The sequence below is a fragment of the Brienomyrus brachyistius genome, chromosome 11, assembly GCF_023856365.1.
Source record: "Brienomyrus brachyistius isolate T26 chromosome 11, BBRACH_0.4, whole genome shotgun sequence".
NCBI classification, from domain to species: domain Eukaryota; kingdom Metazoa; phylum Chordata; class Actinopteri; order Osteoglossiformes; family Mormyridae; genus Brienomyrus; species Brienomyrus brachyistius.
In genome coordinates this window covers 16,961,832-16,979,363 of record NC_064543.1, presented here as the reverse complement: position 1 = coordinate 16,979,363, position 17,532 = coordinate 16,961,832, and the positions used below count along the sequence as shown (strand labels likewise).

At 45.5% G+C, this 17,532-nt stretch overlaps 1 protein-coding gene across 1 annotated transcript in view; it reads right to left on the bottom strand.

Annotated features, from left to right (window-relative positions):
- piezo1 (piezo-type mechanosensitive ion channel component 1) overlaps positions 1 to 17,532 on the bottom strand; it is a 65,884-nt gene that overhangs the window by 6,924 nt on the left and 41,428 nt on the right. Inside the window, 34 exon segments of the mRNA XM_049030716.1 lie at positions 1,268 to 1,415; positions 1,727 to 1,838; positions 2,028 to 2,298; positions 3,188 to 3,376; positions 3,789 to 4,047; positions 4,359 to 4,396; positions 4,398 to 4,530; positions 4,924 to 5,027; positions 5,138 to 5,304; positions 5,538 to 5,612; positions 5,880 to 5,991; positions 6,073 to 6,173; positions 7,379 to 7,432; positions 7,643 to 7,722; positions 8,232 to 8,321; positions 8,529 to 8,694; positions 8,794 to 8,887; positions 9,062 to 9,305; positions 9,420 to 9,576; positions 9,694 to 9,798; positions 9,992 to 10,196; positions 10,388 to 10,588; positions 11,896 to 12,021; positions 12,489 to 12,665; positions 12,777 to 12,940; positions 13,644 to 13,741; positions 13,897 to 14,055; positions 14,378 to 14,526; positions 14,780 to 14,961; positions 15,556 to 15,661; positions 15,816 to 16,076; positions 16,534 to 16,637; positions 16,723 to 16,813; positions 17,072 to 17,182. Coding sequence (XP_048886673.1) covers positions 1,268 to 1,415; positions 1,727 to 1,838; positions 2,028 to 2,298; positions 3,188 to 3,376; positions 3,789 to 4,047; positions 4,359 to 4,396; positions 4,398 to 4,530; positions 4,924 to 5,027; positions 5,138 to 5,304; positions 5,538 to 5,612; positions 5,880 to 5,991; positions 6,073 to 6,173; positions 7,379 to 7,432; positions 7,643 to 7,722; positions 8,232 to 8,321; positions 8,529 to 8,694; positions 8,794 to 8,887; positions 9,062 to 9,305; positions 9,420 to 9,576; positions 9,694 to 9,798; positions 9,992 to 10,196; positions 10,388 to 10,588; positions 11,896 to 12,021; positions 12,489 to 12,665; positions 12,777 to 12,940; positions 13,644 to 13,741; positions 13,897 to 14,055; positions 14,378 to 14,526; positions 14,780 to 14,961; positions 15,556 to 15,661; positions 15,816 to 16,076; positions 16,534 to 16,637; positions 16,723 to 16,813; positions 17,072 to 17,182 — 4,833 coding nt within the window.

Sequence of the window (17,532 nt, the reverse complement as noted above, 5' to 3'; positions counted from 1 at the left end):
AACTCCCTCAGTGACCCATAAATGGACATATAACTTCTGCATAAACGCACGTCGAACCCTGCAATGAGAGAACGTGTTGCAGAGATGGACGCCATGAAAAAACATATACCTGAGATCCTTATTCCTGTTCGTAATATATTTTGCACTATGGGCTTGCATTATTTTGTAACTGCAAATACAAAAGCAAATATGCATTTGTTTGACAACTTTACCATTAGCCAATGGTACAGAAAGAAAGAGAGGGACCGAGCACAGGGACAGGCGACACACGCAGTTCATTCTGTACAATATGTACAGTACTCTACAGCAAATATAAAATCACAACACTTTACAATAAAGAGAGTCTTCACTTAAGCAAGGTAAGGCACGAACCGCACTATGAATCCCAAAGATGTGCATGGCACCACACAGTGGGAGCTGAGACAGAGCACGGTGCCTGAAGCACAGTAAGTGTCTTTTAATCTCACAAAGCAGCACAGTACAGGTATGTAGTATCTGTATCATACCTGCTTACTGTAGCCGTCCTTCACATACGTATTACTGTATGCATAGTGTATTACAAGTCAGATATGGACAGTGGGTTATTATACAGCGCTGCCCATTCTCCTGGTCCTGTGACACTAATAAGCGATACGCCCACTAACGTCTGACTACGTCCGCTTTCAGGGGACCCCCGGTGAGTGGATGCTACTTATTATGGAACTCGGATCTAAATGCGATCGCATGTTACTCGATCATGCATATCTTGACACCCATTAAACTGTATTTAGTGACAGTGATATTTCTTTATCCACGGACCTTCTGACTTTGGAACGCCTGTACATACTCCGTGTGGAAATAACTATATCGTTCAAATTTGTCAACCTGTCAAGGTTCACAAGTGTCTGTGCCAATCAGTTTGCTTCAGTTATGCTTCTCTGCTGCTAGGGGTGTGTGTGTACGCAAATTTTGAAGCACGGGGAGAAATTGATAAATACCATTCTATGCGTAAAAACGTGCACATGCATGGTTTACACACAAAACTGTTTGTAGGCATGACTGATAAATGAGACCCTCGGGCTGTGAAGATGTTGACCATATGGTTGGCTCCATCCGTTATACCACACTATAGACTTTTCCCTGATTCACAGCTGTATGCAATTTCTTTTCACTTTAAGTATGCAAAATTACCCCCCCCACTCTTAATCTCCCCCTTCTGTACTAGTTTTATTGAACAGTAGATCAGAGAAGAGGTCAGAGCAGTAATAGCATGTGTTGGGATACCTACCCCAAAGGCCCAGAATCCAAATACGATGATGATGAAGTCCACCACGTCAGTGAGAAACATCAAGGCGTAGACGTCGGTTGCAGCGCGGTACTCGGCATGGAGGATGTCATGGAAGAAGCCATGGACCGGCTTATAGGTGTTGCGCACTCTTCAAAGAGCCGGTCAGGGAAAGCTTTATGTTAGCGATAGAATCTGTCTATAAAGCAGGTTTCTATGCTCATTAGCATTGGCACAGAAATGACACATCTAACACAGCTCTTTAAGGTTGTACAACACCACATAGTGGCAAAAAAACCCACTTAAAATTACTCAAATAATAGTAACATTGTTACACGCTCACATGACTGATCAAGTCATATTGGACTCTGTTGCTGCATCAACGTGACAAACAGGTGATTCTTAGCAGTGCCAATACACTCCCACAGCCACAGGCAGGTAACAGGCAGGGTTTATGCTTACAGTGAAATGAAAAGACGTTTAAATCCCTCTCCGACCGCTTTTAACTTTCTGCTCGCTGCCTCCTTGCGTTTGCCCGCTGGCTTTCTCTTGGGCTCTTTGACGTCTTTGGCATCTGTTGCGACGACAAAAAAAAAAGGACAGATGTTTGGCTATCTGCTCACCGGCCCAACACCCACATCTCGCCATGGGTGCTCAGGATCCACCTGAACACCCACGTCTCCTCATGGGCGTTGAGGATCACTATCTGAACACCTTTGTCTCCTCATGGACGTGGCAGAGCTGGTCACTGTGAGAACCTCACCTTTGCTCTGCTTCTTCCGTCTTCGGAAGTGCAGCCTGCTGCTCCTGGCTTCCGGCTCCTCCGGTAGGGCCTCAGCAGCGACAGACAGCACGCTCTCCTCCTGGCCCGGCTCGGGTTCAGGCGTCTTGTCCTCATGCAGATTGACCCCTTCCAGGCTTGTTGTGTCCTGCTCAGGGCTGACCATAGGCTTTGCTTCCTCACCACCTCCTTCCTGGGGCTGCTGGCTCTTCTCCTCCTCCAGGGAACCCTCGCGGTCCCACAAGCCGTAGCGCTGAAGTGAGTCAGACTGCTGTTTAGATTATGCTGAAATACTATGCCTACAAAAACCCTTCCCATTACAATTTTATAAACTATTATAAGTTGCACATCTCTAGTATAGGAAACACCTACACCAGAGCGGTAAGACGGGGTAAGATTCTTGCTGAACATAGAGGGGTAAGAAATATGTATGAAAATGCAGAACAAATTGTGTTTTTGCATGAATCCTGGCTTTTCCTTTGTCAATATGAGACAATCCCAAAATATATGAGAAGGTGGCAAATCCAACCCCAGCGTACCAGAGCCCGGTGGACTGGGAACCCCTACTCCAGCAGAGGGTGTTATTAAAACAGGAGAACCGAAATGAAAAAATCCAGAGCTATGGAATCCCTACTGCAAATGCACCATCTCATACGTAACTAAGAACAAAAGATCGGGGTGGAGAGGGACTTTAATACTTTAATTTCTTTCTTTCTGTGTGTGTGTGTGTGTGTGTGTGTGTGTGTGTGTGTGTGGGGGGGGATGTTCTCTATGAATATTTATAGACAGTATGTTTCTGTTGACCTCCTGCAACCATCTATGGACCCCAGGTACTAATCCCATGCTCTAGTGTGTTTTACTGCTTAATTAGAAGGGACAGCAGGTGGAAGAGTGGCAAAGAGGTTAAAATACAGGACCTGAGATTATAACATAATAGTACAATGTCTGGCATTTGCACTGTGGAGCAAGATGATATTTCTAATATGCTCTTGTAAATTTGTAGCCACACAAAAGGGTGTTGGGGTGTAGTGGTGCATGAGGGAGGCAAGCGTGACCCAATATGGCCCAACATGGTCCAACAAGTCTCTGGTGTGCTGGCAAGTTGGGGGGGGGGGGGGGTTCAAGGAAGTGGGCTGGTCTACCTGGAGGAGGGAGCGATGGAAGAAGAGCACCAGCAGCTGCAGTAGGTCGTAGCGGATGTAGTTGTCAGTCTTCTCCACGCCCATTATGCGGGCCGGGAAGAAAGGCTTGTCCTCGTTCAGCTTGGCCGTGAAAGCACTGTTCCAGGGGAAGAAGCCAAACTGGAACATGTATTTCACCACCACCATGACCTGGGAACAGCCAGACCAGAGGGGATAGTTAGACTCTGTTCAGCTTCCAGATCAAAGGGGAAAAATGCTCTGAATTACTATGCAAGTAAATGTTTGTGAAAGTTAAGCTGGCTGGAGAACAATCCAGCAAAACAAAGACCAAATAAGGGTTTGAAAAACATGTACAGCTGAAAAAAAAAAAGAGCTAATCTTTTCATACCTTTCATCTCGCTAAATATATGTAACCCATTTGGCAGACCTGGATCTCACTGGGCCGCTGAAGCAAAGCAATTTGCGTAAAGCCACATGGGAATCATCAATCCTGGGGCTTTAAGGGTGCTTAGGCTCAGAGTTTCATCCCTTAAGAACTATCGCTCCACGCTGAGCTTCATAAAAATGGTTGCTAGTTTGATTCCAAGTCTCTGAGACCCACCTCTGTGAAGACGATAGCGGTCATCCAGAACTTTTTGGTGGGCCGTGGCACGGCCAGCATGGCCCAAAGGAAGATGAGGATGGGCAGGACCAGGGAGATGACGGACGCTGTCACCAGGTTGTTCAGGACGATGATGAAATAGCACACCAGTTCGGAGTTGGCTGCCAGCAGGTTGTAGAGGGCAAAGAGAAACTTCAGGGCTCGGTTCTGAGAAGAGTAGAACTGCTGACTCTGGACCAGCTCTTCTACAAAGAAGTGTCTGAAACAGACAACAGGGAAACTGAAATACACGGTACTAACATAGCAGATACAGTATATTATGTTACGTGCTAAATGGAAGCGATTGCTGACATGGGGTGTCTGGAAGGAACTGGGTTTATGATTAAGAAGATGATCTTGATTTGGGTCCCATATACACTGATTATGCACTTAACATGAACTACTTAAGGAAAATCCAGCGGTTAATCTCAGTCATTCTTGATCATTTTTATCATCACAAAGCCTCAGCCAAGCAAGTAAATTGGCTAAATAATGAGAAGGGAATGGTCTGAAATCACGGATATGTGGCACCTGTCCGTGAGCAGCTCACTGGCTGTCCTGCAGTGGCGGGTACCGCGGGCTGGGCCGAGTTTCTAGGTCTGGTTCCAGCTCCAGCTCCAGAGTGGGCTCGGAACAGAGGGTGGTGCTGCTGTAGCCAGTGGTCTGGAGGGTTGTTCTCCCTGTGCCGCTCAGATCCAAATGGCTGTTAAGGGAAAATGGTCAATGCAACTCAAGGGTAGCTGATTTCTGCTCAGAGCAGATGCCTTAAAATGGGCAAAGGGGATTGTACTTCAAAAGGAGTGTATCATTCCGAAGTAATTGCAGTAGAGCAGATTACAGTAATGGGATGCAGTAAGTATGCTTGCATGTGTGGGACTTGCACATGCATATACACATGGCATGGACACCACTGGCCCCAGCTGAAACCTGATTGGTCTGCAAAGTGCCCACTCCCCAGTCACTCACTGATTCAAAACACATCATTTGCTAATAAGGTTGTCCCTTCTAGATGAACTATGGCCCCTGTATGCCCTCCACCTTAAAAAAAAAAAACCCATCATAGAATCGCCTCTGTACCTATAATGTCCACATGTACCTGGTTGCACTGACATCAGCATCCAACTCATCCAGACAGGTCTCCATGGTGGGGCTCTCACTGCCCTGTGATATCTGGTCCTCCTGTGGCTCCTGGGGCAGCTTCTGCAAAGAAAACCACATACCTTTGACCCAGGCCATCTCACTGATCTTCTGAGATCACTGCTCCTCCCAGGTGGTCATGGGACACGGTCCATCACGTAGGCAGTGCTCACCTGGTTATGGGTGTGGAAGTAGCGCTGGTAGCAGAGGACAGTGGAGGCGTCCACGTACTGTTTGGTCAGAACATTGAGCCACTGCGTCAAGCCGTCCACCATGGCCATGAAGAGCACCCAAAGGAATCGGAGGATGTCCAGGATCCTCTGCACAATGTCACTCCGCCCTGGGTGACAGGAGGGTCAGTAAGGCCTTTTGGGGAAAGCAATGATGCGGCCTTTTTGGTAGTTAAGGAGTACTTGACTTGAGTACTTGGTTCAGCGTGAAGAAGCACTGTTAAGACTTCCAAGGAAAAATGCTTAAGCAAATATACTCAATTGTACATACTCTAAAGCATAAAATGCTACTATAAGATAAGTACTATTAACAATGATGCATTATCGCTGTAAGAACACTCACCCGAGTCTTCGTCCTCTGGCTCATCATCTTCCTCACCAGTACCTTCCGGTTCCTCACATTCCATTCCTTCATGCACTGCTGAGAACAAAGTAATGTACCGTCAACGAGGACGGCGTAGGGTGTATTTGTTTGTGCGAGTTCATTGCATCTGTCTCTGTCCGCACGTGTGCACATTTATATTTACATATCTTGCAAATGGTTTTTTATGTACAAATGAGGCAAACAGCACAAGCATATGACTGTCAAGGAGCCAATTAGGCAGAAGTGCAGCTATGCTAAGCTTCAAGTGCGTGTGTTTGTGTATAAAAATGTGTGTGTGTGGGCGTGTACATGGTGCCGGACCTGAGCTACGCTGGCGCTCCTGCTCCTCGCGCCTCTTCTCCCGGGCTTTCATGTGCTGCTGCCGGTGGCGCAGGGCTGCCCTGGCATTGGTTTCCCAGGCGTGATATGCCAGCTGTGAGCAGAGCGCCAGTGAGACCACACAGCACCAGCGGAAAACTAGGAATCCACCACATGGCATGGGCCACACTCTCACCTGGAAGGCACTCTGCCGAGGTGGTTTTGGATCCTCAGCCACGGATTCATCTTCTTCCTCACTGTCGGACTCGAACAGGTAATAGTCCCCGGAATGCAACACTACATATGAGAGAGACACACAGAGAGTGGGCCTTCGATTCTGCACACTACCACCCTGCTATGACGCAACACTGCACCATGATGGCAGCAGAGAGTTACTGTACAAGGGGACTGAATGCACTCAGAGAACATGTAACCCGTGAAATGGCCAATATCAGACCCTGCTGTTTCCATGCAGGTCCTTCTTGATCCAATATCCCTTTCATGCTGACATGCGTTTCCCCCTTAGACACTCAGCACATGCCTGCACCCAGGATGCTGACAGCATATCACAAATACTCTCTTATCTGTCTTTTCTGAAAAACTGAGATAGTATCATTGCTTGGATGAAAAGAAAAAAAAAAACTCTCAAAGAGCTATAATGCAGCTCTATGGTTTTGTTTGGCCTGAGACAGAAAACGAAAGCAGATGTCAAATGCAGACAAAACAAAGTCCCAGAGAGGCCTGGCGAAGGCTGGACTGCAGCTGCCGAAGACTCTGCTGAAGTGTGTATTGGCACCGTGTGAGGTCTCACTGTGCCTCTTTGAAAAGTAAACAGCAGGTGCAGGTACAAGCGAGACAGTCTGATTTAAAAAAATAAATAAATAAAAAATCCAATCGGTCCAGCAATAATATTTTAATTCAGCAAATGTGACACATAAATTACACGCACGGTTTTTTAACGTATCTGCAAAAACGATTCCCACCAAGTGCAGGAACTAAACTGTCAAGCTGCTGGGAGATACGAGAAGGCTCAGGTTTCCACCTTCGGAAAACCAAAACAGTTTGATGCAGAGACCTGCGATGACATTGGCTAGCAGCCGGTCGACTGTCTGACCGTCTCTGAATGCCAGGAGCAACAAACACAGAGAGGCGCATGGAGAAATGAAATAAACACCGCAGCGCATATGTATGGATGTGCGCACACACACACACACACACACACACACACGCACACACGCACACACGCACACACACACACACAGACAGCTGTATTTTCTATAGACTTGCTTTTTGACTCCTGAACTCAGCAAAGGAGATGAAAATTTTGTATAAAAAGATTAAGGCGACTGATGAAGTTATAAAAAGGCATTTATTTGTGCGTTAAGGTGATCTTAGAACAAAATCACTAGGCACTTAAAGCTGTCCACACACAAAGACAAATACAAGCACACACATCTGATGACTACATATGTAGACATGAAGATGAGGAAAGGGACACACACCTGTGGCGTGATCTAACCAGGGACGCCACCATGTCTTCTGCTTGGATGCCTGCTCTGGGGGGTGTCATAAGGAGCATGAGACCAAACGATTTAGAGATCCACTCCATACCCCGAATCAACACGGGTATAGTAAATGTCCTATTGCCTGCTAATATTTCTTGCCTGTTTAAAGATATCCATAAAACCATGCGACAACAAATATAACTCAAATTTTACCCACTGCATGCATTTCACCTATATAACCTTGCCTGAGGGGCTGAGTACCTGACTCCTCTGCAGCCGAAGCCTTTGAAGACAGAAGCCCTTCCTTATACTTCTGCTGCTTTGATCGAATGCGCTCCATCCTGTAGGAAGTGACATGTACGTTATACGTTAAATCACTCCATGTTGGTCCTGCAGGTGACCGAATCAGTATTTTAATCGGTTACTTGTAGATCATACTTTTATTTTAATACATTATTTTAAAATTGTGTATAATCTACACATACATACCCCATATACAGCACATTCCATAACTTTTTTCCAATTCATATTTATTGAATTTTTACGCCTACTCCTCTCATTCACTGCAGCAAAGGCCTCACTGTCATGAAGCAGCAACTGACAAAATCAACAACCTAACACGTAAGCCACTGCCTAACAACATGCACTCAATACTTCCTGTGGTTCCGCTGAGTTCCTCTCCTTGAAATTTTGAGTTCACTCTCAGAGGCAGGAAACTGGACAGTAGCTCAGAACATCTCCTCAGAAAGCCATAAAACAGGCAAAGGCACTGAACCAGACACATCCCGCGGACTTCTACAGGAGTTACAAGAAGGACCCCTTCATCCAGGAAATAAATGGAGCAACTCACGATCTCTTTAGCTGTCTCAAGGAGCGCTGCTCCGCCTGCTGGTGGAACCTCATGTTCTTCACAATGCTGGCCCTGAACAGCTCAAAACCCCTGTCAGAGCATCACACAGAGGCTTCAAAATATGCAATAACTCAGTCAGGTGAACAGAAGAATTATTCCTGCAGTCCTGACAATTACAATGCAAGTTTGGTAAACTCTACGTCAACTCTATAGAGACACTGTATAACATATTCAGTCCAGGTACAATGGATTTGGGTATAAACTCAGAGATGCAGAAGAGCACGTGCTGCATCTCACTTGGAGGCTTGTAGTGCAGAGGCCTGCAGATCTGCAGTCACGTGCAGGAAGTAGAAGCTGAGGAAGACTCTCCTCTGGAGTAAGAGGAAGAAGAAGCAGATACTATCCCAGATGATCCCAGCCTCTTCCACTGGAAGCACGCACTCCTGATTACTCGCTGCGTTAACTGTAACACACATGGTCACACACACAGTCAGACAGACACAAGGGTAACCCTGACAGTTATGATGCTCTTAAGTGCGGTGGTGGTGGAAAATATACTTACAGTCATAACCTTTGACGGTGCATACCAGGCTGAAGAGCTGGATCACCCAGCAGAAGTTTTCCTGCAAGTGCTCCACAAATACACACGCCAGGATCTGGAGGTGGTCGACACACATGCGAACACATATGCACACGTCACTACATATATATGTTTTTATGGCAGTACTGGTAGCATGTATGAGAGCAAAGTCAAGATCTGAAAGGACAGGGTTTGCAAGGCCTCTGCCAACTTGGAATATGTTACCCAGGGGAAATAGTTCAACACTCACCGAAAGTACATTCTTGGACACGATGACTGCCACGTTGTACATGATCAGGCAGTCCCACAGCACCAGGCGTGTCCGGGCAGGTTTTATCAGCAACTGGGTCCCAAAGAGCAGGAAGTAGAAGCAGGCCAGCAAGTAGCCTAGCCCGAAAATGCTGATGCGTGTGGCCCCAGTCACGAACACCACAGCCAGTACGAACCAGAACATGTGGCGGAAGACCAACACCTTGGCCATGTCCAAGTAGCATCTGACAAAGAGATTGACAGAGTGGTGAAACTGAGATGAGGACTGGACACAGCACTGGCTGAACTACTACAGACAAGCCAAAAAAAAAGTTCTGTGAATGCTGTTTCTAGCACACCTGCAGTTGATGTAGTTGGGCACAGGATTCACAGGCCTTTCTTCCATTGGGTTGTACTTATCAGTGTTCTCTCCACCAAAGACCATCCACTCCTCCTTCTTCTCATCCTGGAAGATCTTCCACTGCTGTGAGGCGCAAATCAGCAGGAGGAAGTCCGCTATGCAGAGGAGGAGGTGCAACTTTAGTCCACAATGCACTACATGCAAGCTTGGTGTTGGCACTTGGTGGTGGCAGCAAGACAACTGTCTGTCCATTTTGGGGGTCACAGACTCACCAATGAGGTTTCTAGAATTTGGGATAGTGTAAAAATCTGGTAGGTAGATCCACTTGATCAGGTTAGAGCTGATGGTGATGGACGATTTCCACCGCCAGGGATAATCTAAACAGACACAGTTACTCCTGTTAAGGGACATGCACATCATAACTGTGGACAACAGGGAGATGTGATATTTACTAACATATACCAATTAAAATGAGCAAACTGACTATTTATTCATTCATTCATTCAACAGAGCACATTCAACAGCATAAATCAGCTCAGTTAAGATGCTTTGCTTGCAGAGGATGGTCACCTATACAGAGGACCGGGGGGATTCCCACACACAGGATGTACTGGTAGATCATAAAAAACACTAGAAATAGGCAGTATTTTGGCCAGATCTTCGCAATAGCCGCCCGCTGACGCCGTGTCAAGATTATCACCAGCCAGCAGCCATGGATTATGACTACGAAGTTCATCCGTTGGCCAATCACATTCACTGTCATTAGGAAACAGATCTAAAGGCAGAAACAAAATTTTAGAGTTGAAAAAAACAATTCTGATGGATTAAAAAAAATGTTTATTAAATACTACCATTCAGTTATTTTACCATTATCAAATAAGGTTATACAGTGTTTCAAAATATTTAAACATGATTTCGGATTTTATTTTAGACTTATTTTAAAATATGTCCTGTCATGTTTTGTACCTCCAGGCCAAATTTGTAGAAGGTGAAGTTGAAAAGGTATTTGATGCAGGTTAGCAGGTCCTGGTCCAGGTTGTCCCGGTTGGCATTGGGGAAGATAACCGGAATTGGGGGCGGGGAGCACTGGTGCTGCCTGTAGTGGTGTGTCTGGTGGCGGTACACTGTAGCCTCAAACACCAGCAGCATCAGCACCAGGAGGTGGTTCTGAATCACAATCACAAAAACCACAGGATCTCTTCAACCACAGCATCACAGTTCCAGGTCAATAACTCTTGCAATTTGATGCAGTTTAGGGGAGGTGAAAGGTCTCAGCAATAATGTACTACACTCAGTGGCAGACCTAGAACCCCAATGCGCCCACAGAACAATCTGAATCTTTTGGGACATTGATTTAACAAGGTGCTGGAAGCTTATGGGGTTTGCTCCATGGCAGTTGTGTACTTGTAGCCATCCTGTTGACTTTGACAAGTTTGGCCATTCCCCTTTGACCTCTCTCATTAGCCAAGTGTTTTAACCGGATTCTTTGTTTATGGCACCAACCGCCGCAAACTCTAGACAATGTACCACAATAACATTCCAAAATGGTGCTAGAACCAACATGCCTGGCACCAAAAACCACAGCACATTCAAAATGGCTGAGATCATGCATAGTGCCCATTCCAAAGCTCTGGCGAACAGGAACTGAACCTCTTGACCGATTGTAGGAGCAGGGAGTTGGAGTTAACGAGGAGGTATAGATAACAAAGTGGCTGCTTAGTGTATATTCACTGGGCTCATGACAGAATAGTATGATTTCAGTCACTGTGCTGCTATCACTGGGACTGCATAACCAGAGGTGGAGATTTCAGGTCCAGAAATTACAAATGCAGACCAAGATTTTGTTTCAACCAACCAGTCGAGTACTCTGTGACTGTGACTTTTTATACTGAGCTGGTTGGCTGAAACAAAATCTTGGTCTACATTTGTACTCCTTGGGTCTGAAATCTCCACCTCTTTGTATAACTTAATGCCTCTCTATGTTCCCCGAATGTTACTAATGTTCCACTTCAGGTGACTGAATAGTCTTATTAGGTTCTTGCTTTGCTGGAAGATGTTGTGTAGCTCTTGCTCCAAAACTACTTACATTTTTACCTGGACATTCATTGGAAGTTCAGCCTAGCTACTCCTCAACAACACTGTAAAACAGCTGCAGCTTTATGAAATAGGGGTTCCCATTTCCTTGTCCCAGAACGGTCCCAACCAGCAATCGATCAACTGGTACCCCCTGCCCATTTTACCGGCCTGTCCAATTTTTGCATGACGTAAACTGCAAAACTTTAGTAAACATCAAAACTTTAGTAAAGTTTAGTAAATAAAATTTAGTAAACACAACAAAACATGCTAAATGGTGTATTTCTGTCAAGCTACAAACCACAATAGGCTGTGGTGCTGTCAGAACGATTAAGTCCAATTGAACCTTGAGACTGGATACCCTCCGGTTTTGATCCATGGGCACGGAGAAGGCATCTCACCTTGCTGTACCCGAGAGCCGTTGCCTCCTTCCTGAATCCAAACCAGTTGGCTGGATCTATGGGCTCCTTGTAAAGTGTGGAGTTCAGTAACTCATCATACTTCATGTTGGTTTCATTGGAGAAGGGCTGTATGTGGACAAATAAAGACGCCATGAGCAAACAGAAAGAGGAGTTCAGACAAATGCTTTCTTTCTGTTAAATTAACTCTTGAGTACCAGACCAAACAAGGAAGCAGTGGTCACTGTGAATGCCGCTACAAGCAAGGAGCCCATGAAGCCAAAATCTCTGCCTGGACTGACGTAAATTCCCGAAACAGACAAGAGGACTCTTTCTTTAAAACAGCCACTAAATCCACAGGTAAACACCTCAGCAGATTTTCGGCATGATAAGTGTCTGTAATTTTTCGTAATTAAATTTGTTTTCACTCCAGCAGTACTGGTCTGATGTGAAGGTATTTCAGTCTGTATTTGTGTGGGCTATCACGAAACCATGAACGGACCATTCTCTTTATCTTTTAGCACGGTGGAATGGAAATGTCAGATTGCATGTACATAAAGTATGGATTTATGTCTTCTCGTTCTCATTTTACGCACCAGGGTGCAGTTGCTAGAGTACTCCACAGGGTTGACAACGCTCAGCTGATAGAGCATCTTGCAGACGATGATGATGCACACCCATACAGTGGACAGGCAGGAGGCCATGTGCCGGAAACGGGAGTACGGCATGGCGAAGGCCCATAGAACCACCAACACCAGGTTCATCACCGAGGGCTGAGGGAACAAAGCTTGCATCAAGAATTGATGGTGTTGGGTGGGAGCTAAAACAGTACCAGGCTTAAAACACACATTTCACATGCTTCACATCTGGTACAGAACCCTGACCTCCAACAGCGCCACCCAGATGATGAAGAAGGCCACAATCTTAAGGATGTGCAGCTCCAGGACTCTCCAGATGAAGGCCTGCACCTGGGTCAGGACTTCTGAGAACTTCCTGAAGAGCACCATCAGCCTGTCCATCACTAGGCCCCACTTGCTGGGCATCATGCCTTGGTGGACAGGAAGAGGGGGAAGAATCACTTAAAGTAAGAAATACAGGAAAGGTTTGGCTTAAAATCCAAGGCATCAGGATTAAAACACAGAAGTCATAGATCCATTATATAGAACTCTGGAAAAAATTAAGAAACCACAGCAAAAATTTCACTAATTTCTCAGTTTATGGGTACAAAATATGCATTTTTTTTTTTTGCAAACTCCAGCCTGGCTCTTGCATGCTTCTCTATGATGAAGGGCTTCTTCCTTGCTTTATGGGGCTTCAGTCCTGCTTCAGGGAGCCTGGTATGAATTGTCCTAGCAGTGCACTTCACACCACTTAATATTTCCCATTCTTTTTGAAGGTCACTTGACGTCATCCTCAAATTTATGAGGCACTACTGGATAAGTCGAAGGTCATTTCTGGCACTAGAAAGTTGCTTCTTCCCTCCAACTGGATGTTTTAGTTATTACCAGTGTCTCCAGCTTCACCTTGTTCCTGTGTATTGCTGTCTTAGAACCTCTGAGCCTAGAAGCAGCCTGCCTCAGTGTAACCTTCTGCCAGCAGAACCGGGATTAAACCAGAATTTAAAAATACAATTTTCTTAAAAATAGAGAGTGGCGTCTTAAATTATTCCAGAGCTATATAAGCCAGGACAAAAAATCCTAAATCTCATCCAGTCCTTACAGACCTCATGGAGTTCGGTTCAGTATTCTCACCTTCATCTTCAGAATCATCGCTCTCTAAATCAGTCTCCTGGTTCTCCTCTTCAAGCCCGGTTTGTACTGTGGCTTCTGATCTGTGGGCATGTTTCTTCCTGTGGGGATGTCAGCAGAATAAGAATGCACGTACACTGCTCAGAATATCACGCAGGGATAAACCAAATGATGGGAGTATCCATTGAGTAAGGCAAGACAATAGGACTGAGCCTGATGTGGAGCAAAGGGTGAAGACAAGTAGCTGCAGGCCTACTTGTGAATCGGTGCGACGTTTTCCAAATCGGTGATCTTCATGAAGGGCTTATGGAAGTAGTGCAGCTGCAGGATACAGGCCAGCAGGAAGAACCCTGGGATGAGGATGCTGGTGAAGAGCTCTGAGAGCTGGAAAGTCTCTAGGCCGATGACAGCCAACCTGCAGGAAGAGCAAGTGGAAACTGAAACTGCATGTCTGTCCCGTCAAACAAACTCTGCTTTGTAACAATGGGGCAGGAGAGCCCAACTCTACCTGGAGGGCTGTACAGAATCCTATTCTGTCCTTAGCTCTTAATTGCTTTAATTAATGATTTGCACAGAAGTCACCTCACCATGTATCAAGTGCATTGGCAGTATTTCAAAATGAATTATAAATCTGCAGGACCCCACATCCTGAGGCTCAGTATCATGTATCATCATATTCAAAGCATAGAACTAGATTTCACTCATCTCATCTATAGCATAAAAAAAGTTTGTCATACTGCTCTTCTGTAAACCCGGTGAAGTTCTTCCAATAGGCAGGAAAATCCTCAAACTGGAAGGTATAGATGGCGATGAGAACCAGCATAGTGTAGGCTACCACCAACCACCAGAAGACCTTGAGCAACTTTCGCCACAGAGAGTAGTACACCTAGGAGAAGGAACATCACAGACAGGGAACAGGGCTGGTGACCAATATGGATGAAGCCAAAAGAATGTCAATGATAATGAATGGGTGGGGAGTTTATTCACGAAGATTGCTGGATTTAGACTACGGTGGTGAAAACCCTAGTAAGCAGCGTTAAACTTGTGATGAGTGACAGCATTTCATGGTCAGTTACTAGGGGTTTAGATTATATGGAAGAGAACAAAAAAACTTGGGTGGAGTTTAGGGTGTAACCTACCTGATAGAGACAGAGGCAGAGCAGGAAGATCAACATGTAGACAATCTTGTAGCCAACCAGCTTGCCAGCAAAGCTGACCATGATGAACATGCCGCCACACACATAAATCCAATACTTGGCATAGAAGCTCATAGCCATCTCCCCTAGCACCTTCAGGACTGACTCACTCTGCCCAGCATTCTCTATGACCAAAAAAAAAATACATTCTTACCTTGGTGTAAAATTTCAGCTAGTTCAATTGTTAGGAAGGTATGAAGATGAATGATGAGGCACAGTAATGCAATCATTCCAAGAAAAGCTCCACGTTTGTGTCTCCTTGCCAGGTATTTAAGCTACCACATTCAATGAGTAGAGGGAGTGCAAAATTTACATTTTTAGAGGGTCTGCTAGACAACCTAACAATGCCATGCAATTGAAGCTAAACCGGCAGTGTAACCATAAATAAGCATGAGCACGGCAATGTCTTACAGTTAATATGGTAGTTCATCAAAACTAACTGCAATAGAATTTTGCATCTTAAATTTTCCATACATCTGGTGCCTGTCTATCTTCTATGAACCAAGGAACAGTCGGAATGAACGCAATGCAGTAACCCATACAACTAGAATCTACACTCAGCATTACACAATGTTTTTCCAAGATTTTCTTTTGGAAATGGTTCAAATGTGAACATGAGAGAATAGGCAGGCTAACGACACATCAGATATCCAGACCCACAGGGAAATACTGCTGAGGCCAGGATCAACTTTGGTGGCCATCTGGCCAACATTGCCCACCTCCAGTAGTGACTTCTTGCAGGGGGGTGGTCGAAATCTTCTTCCTGCTGAAGTTATCCTTCACAGACTGTCGTAGCAGCAGCCAGAAGGTCAACGTGTAGAGCAACTGCAAATGCAAAGAAACGAGGAGAATGATGTTGAACAGACTGCTGCTAATCAAAAAGCATTCAGAATGTTTGGGCCACATATACAAGATATGGGGTTATTGAAAATGACCCCAGATCCTCCCCTTTCTCCGATTTGTGGGGCTCTCTCCTCACCATGGGCCCCAGGCGGAGGCAGGGGTGTAGGGTTCGGTCCAGGCCCAACTGCTTCAAGCTCATAGTGCCCACGTTATGAGGCAGCTCCAGCTCCAGGTCCATTCCCCACACATACTGCAGGCTGCAGAGCGACAGGCCGTAGAGCAGGATGAAGGGCGAGCAGAGCGTGGCGAAGTGGCGGCGTGCCCGCACCATCCAGATCAGACATGCCCAGAGCAGCAGCACGAAGGTCAGCCAGCTGTGGTATGTGATACTCCACACCTGGAGAAGAGGCCACCTCATTAAAAGCCCTCAAACAGGCACAACAAATATCTCAGTGCTTTGATAATTGATTATTATGGTTTGAAAACAACACCATGTTTCCTGCACTATTCATACCGCAATGATTATGAGGATATAATCGTTTCACTTAATCACTTAAACTGCGGGTGGCCAATCTTCTCCGCAAAGGGCTGGTGTATACGCAGGTTTTTGGGGTAACCTTTAGGTCAGCTGTTCAAACCCAAGTGTGAGGAGTCGTCATCCAATCAGTCATTTAATTAGTAATCTAATTAGGGAGTTGCAGCGAAAACCCAGAGACACAATGGCCCTTTCTGGATAAGATTTGCCAACCCCGGATTTAAATAACGTAAAACTTAAATCCTATAGAAGTAATTCATTGAAAGAAAATTAGAATTGTCAAAACATGAGTAAAATTTAATTAGGGTAGTGCTCTTACCATCATTGCAATCAGAGCACACACGTAGCTTTGCTGCATGATCATCCGACCCGCAATGAGAAGGGGATTATCCCCATCAGGTCCAGTGGGGGCACCACTTAGATCTGGAAGAGAGTACAAGAGTAATTTAACAAGTCTTTGGCGGAAAATGTTTAGATGGAGGCTAAATTTCCCTGATAGTCTGCTGACCTGGGTCCTGGTGGTTGGAACCGTTGATTATATTACCCGCGCTGCTCTCAGATTCACATCTTGGCAATGGACTAGCAGACAGCAGCATTTCCTAGGACAGGCAATGGAATGCACGGTTTGCATGTGATCACAACTTTATTCAAGGTGAAAATGGTGAATTACATAATAGCATGGCCACCATCACAACCATTAACTGCACGAAGACATGAGCAACTGAAATACCAGAGGCTCCCTGGAACGGTACCTTTGTGCACATGGATTCCTTTAAGATACTTCGATAGCCTAAATGTGCCGGACATAAAAAGGTAGGTAGCAAAAATAAATCGCGAGCATTAAAACTCTTACCCACCTTACTGTCATCTTGATCGGCCTTCATCTGTGAACCCCGAGATCTTAACTCCACCTGCTCCATTCCTGTTCCAATGACCTCCACCCTGCTGCTTGACAGGGCTTCTTCTCTCTTTCAAATGACAAAATGAATGTTCAAGTTAAGGAGTCCACGCCTGATCATGACCCCCTTCTTTCTGTCATGTACACTGGCTGGCCAAAAAAAAAAAAAAGTCCTGCCCTTTACCATTTCATTAGGCCGCCTTTAGCTTTGATTACGGCTCGCACTTGGCACGGCATTGTTCCCGTGAGCTTATGCAACGTCTCAACATTTATTTTCATTCAGATTTGCATTCATTTTTGCTGAGGTCTTCTATTGATGACATGGGAGTTGAGGCACTCCATAGTCTTCTCCATAGTTTTAATGCACTGGATATTTCTTAACCCAACTCCAATACTTTCAGCAATCTCCTTATTGTTCTT